The sequence below is a fragment of the Vollenhovia emeryi genome, unplaced genomic scaffold (genome assembly GCF_000949405.1).
Source record: "Vollenhovia emeryi isolate VEMERY1.0 unplaced genomic scaffold, V.emery_V1.0 DF945370.1, whole genome shotgun sequence".
NCBI lineage: Eukaryota > Metazoa > Arthropoda > Insecta > Hymenoptera > Formicidae > Vollenhovia > Vollenhovia emeryi.
The window spans coordinates 1-2,200 of record NW_011960996.1 but is presented as its reverse complement, the minus strand read 5'-3'; the positions used below and the strand labels follow the sequence as shown (position 1 = coordinate 2,200).

Sequence of the window (2,200 nt, the reverse complement as noted above, 5' to 3'; positions counted from 1 at the left end):
CATCCCCTTAAGCAGAAAAATAAAAATTGTGTAAAATTGAAATATGACCTTGCGAAAGAAATCAGTCGATATGTACTAATAGTAACAAAATTAACAATTAATATTGTGATCAAATATTATTCAATTTCTTTCTAGAATAAAGACATTACCGAGGTATTCTCCACACACTATACAGAGAAAGTCTCTCGTGAATATACATCTTGCAGAACAGTTACCGAATAATACAATGAAGACTTTCGTGCTTGCTACGTGTCTATTAGCCGTAAATATAAAGCAAAGACGTATACTTAGTTGCTAAATACATTTTTAAGTACAGTTTATACTTGGCGCGTGACACTGCGGTGTCTCTTGATATATCAAATATATAAAATGTAGAAATTAAATTTCGCTTGTCTGAAAATATATATTATGTATGTGTTTATGTGTATCACTAAATATAAATATCACGTTATATTGTATACTTACATTTAAATATTATTCATTATTTATTTCTTATAATTAAAAGAAATTATACTATGAATCTATAATAATCTTTACAACTAAAATGTTTATGTGTATGAAATATTTATATATGTATTTTTATACATGAAAATAATCAGTTTTTCTTTTAAACGTTAGACGGTAATTTACGCAGTTGACCACGAGCAACTAAAACATATGTATGAACTGTTTAATGAATGTATCAAACATGAAAATATTACGGGTGAGTATTAAACATTAAATATTCAATTTTAAAGAATTAGTTACACTTGACAAATAAATATTAAAGGAACTAAAACGTAATTTTTATTTAAGTTAGATTAATCAATATAGTCAATAAATGAAATTCCAACTCGCTTGTTAAAATTAATATTTAGTCTTAAAGTGAACTTACGAATTTATTATTAGATCGCATAATTTAATTACAAAATCATATACATTTTAAATTGTAATAACAAATCTGTAAATTTATTTTGCAGAGAACGTGGAATTACGACCCGATGTGTGGTTTTGTGTATTGTCGAAGCGCGGCGTAGTACGTATTTCTATAAAATAAAAATTATATAACAATAAACTCACACGTAACTGGCTTAATTTTATTAACGTTTGCTATAAATTTTTATGTATCGTTGTTGACCCTCTAATATATGAATAATAATATTTTTTAACAAAATCTATCTTCAAAGATAATCGGTAGATTAACAACTTTTTTTATCATAAATTAATTGGAAAAAATTTTATCTTATAATTAAACAAGTACATTAATTTCTACATTATATTAAATAATTAATAGAATAGTACGTAAAAGCGTGTGTGATTCAACTGACAGAAATATCTACAAAATATACTTACATTCCAAATGAAATTACATATTTATGTAAATAATGCGTTAAGGTTAAGATGTGGTTTAAATTTCAGTTTCAAAGAACCCTGATGAAATTGCTTTAAATATTTAACCACAATTCGATGTCCGCGAAATTGTAGGATCAGAGACATGGCAGTGAGGTGACTCATCTGGAAACGGCGAGGTTCGAATCGTGGTGTCATTATTTTAAGTACGAATAATCATTCAGAAATACAAGTCCATGTTCATTTGAGCCCTAGAAATAAAAGAGAATTGAATCTACGGTCTCCACATCCCGATTCGAATCACGCAATCTTTCGACAGGCCGTTTTACTGCAATGCCTCTGATCATGGAACTTTGCGGACATTTTTGTTAGTGAGGTGCACCGAATTGTCCCTAAGATGGATATCATTGGGATCGGTGAGAAAAATCCAAAAATAATATCAAATCGCGGTTGAAGCAGTTTTATCATGGTTCTTTTATTGTTTAACTGTGAATGATGAGGTCATTGTTTGTACAGATTGATGAAAATGATGTTATAGTAAAAGAAGAAGCTATGTCATATTGTGAGGCAGTCACAATTTGTCCACAAGGCTGCAAGAAAATCGTTACTAAGTGCATACGTGAAGGTAATAACCTAAATACATTTTAAAATAAAACTAATTTTTAATAAAATATGTTACAGTTATATTGTTGAATCGAGATCAGTATAATAATTATTCGTTTCTTTTACTATTAATTTCTTTTCAGGGAATCAAGTTCCAGGATCCAATAAAGAGAAAAGCCTAGCGACACTAGAATGTGATTTAAAAAGCGATATATTAAACTTGGTTCCAAAAAGAGAATAGAAAAAGTACAATAAAGAAAGATTTGTT

At 28.3% G+C, this 2,200-nt stretch overlaps 1 protein-coding gene across 1 annotated transcript; it reads left to right on the top strand.

Annotated features, from left to right (window-relative positions):
• Window positions 1-63: 63 nt before the first annotated feature.
• LOC105561387 (venom allergen 2-like) lies at window positions 64-2,192 on the top strand. The gene is made up of 5 exons (XM_012011328.1): window positions 64-262; window positions 619-703; window positions 960-1,015; window positions 1,846-1,954; window positions 2,076-2,192. The coding sequence occupies exons 1-5, from the start codon at window positions 227-229 to the stop codon at window positions 2,171-2,173; spliced, it is 384 nt and encodes a 127-aa protein (XP_011866718.1). The 5' UTR covers window positions 64-226; the 3' UTR covers window positions 2,174-2,192.
• Window positions 2,193-2,200: the final 8 nt, after the last annotated feature.

Coding starts and splice junctions, on each gene's coding strand:
- LOC105561387 (XM_012011328.1), top strand. CDS start 227: ATGAAGACTTTCGTGCTTGCTACGTGTCTATTAGCC. Junction 1,016..1,845: donor TATTGTCGAAGCGCGGCGTA/GTACGTATTTCT, acceptor TTGTTTGTACAG/ATTGATGAAAATGATGTTAT. Junction 1,955..2,075: donor TACTAAGTGCATACGTGAAG/GTAATAACCTAA, acceptor ATTTCTTTTCAG/GGAATCAAGTTCCAGGATCC.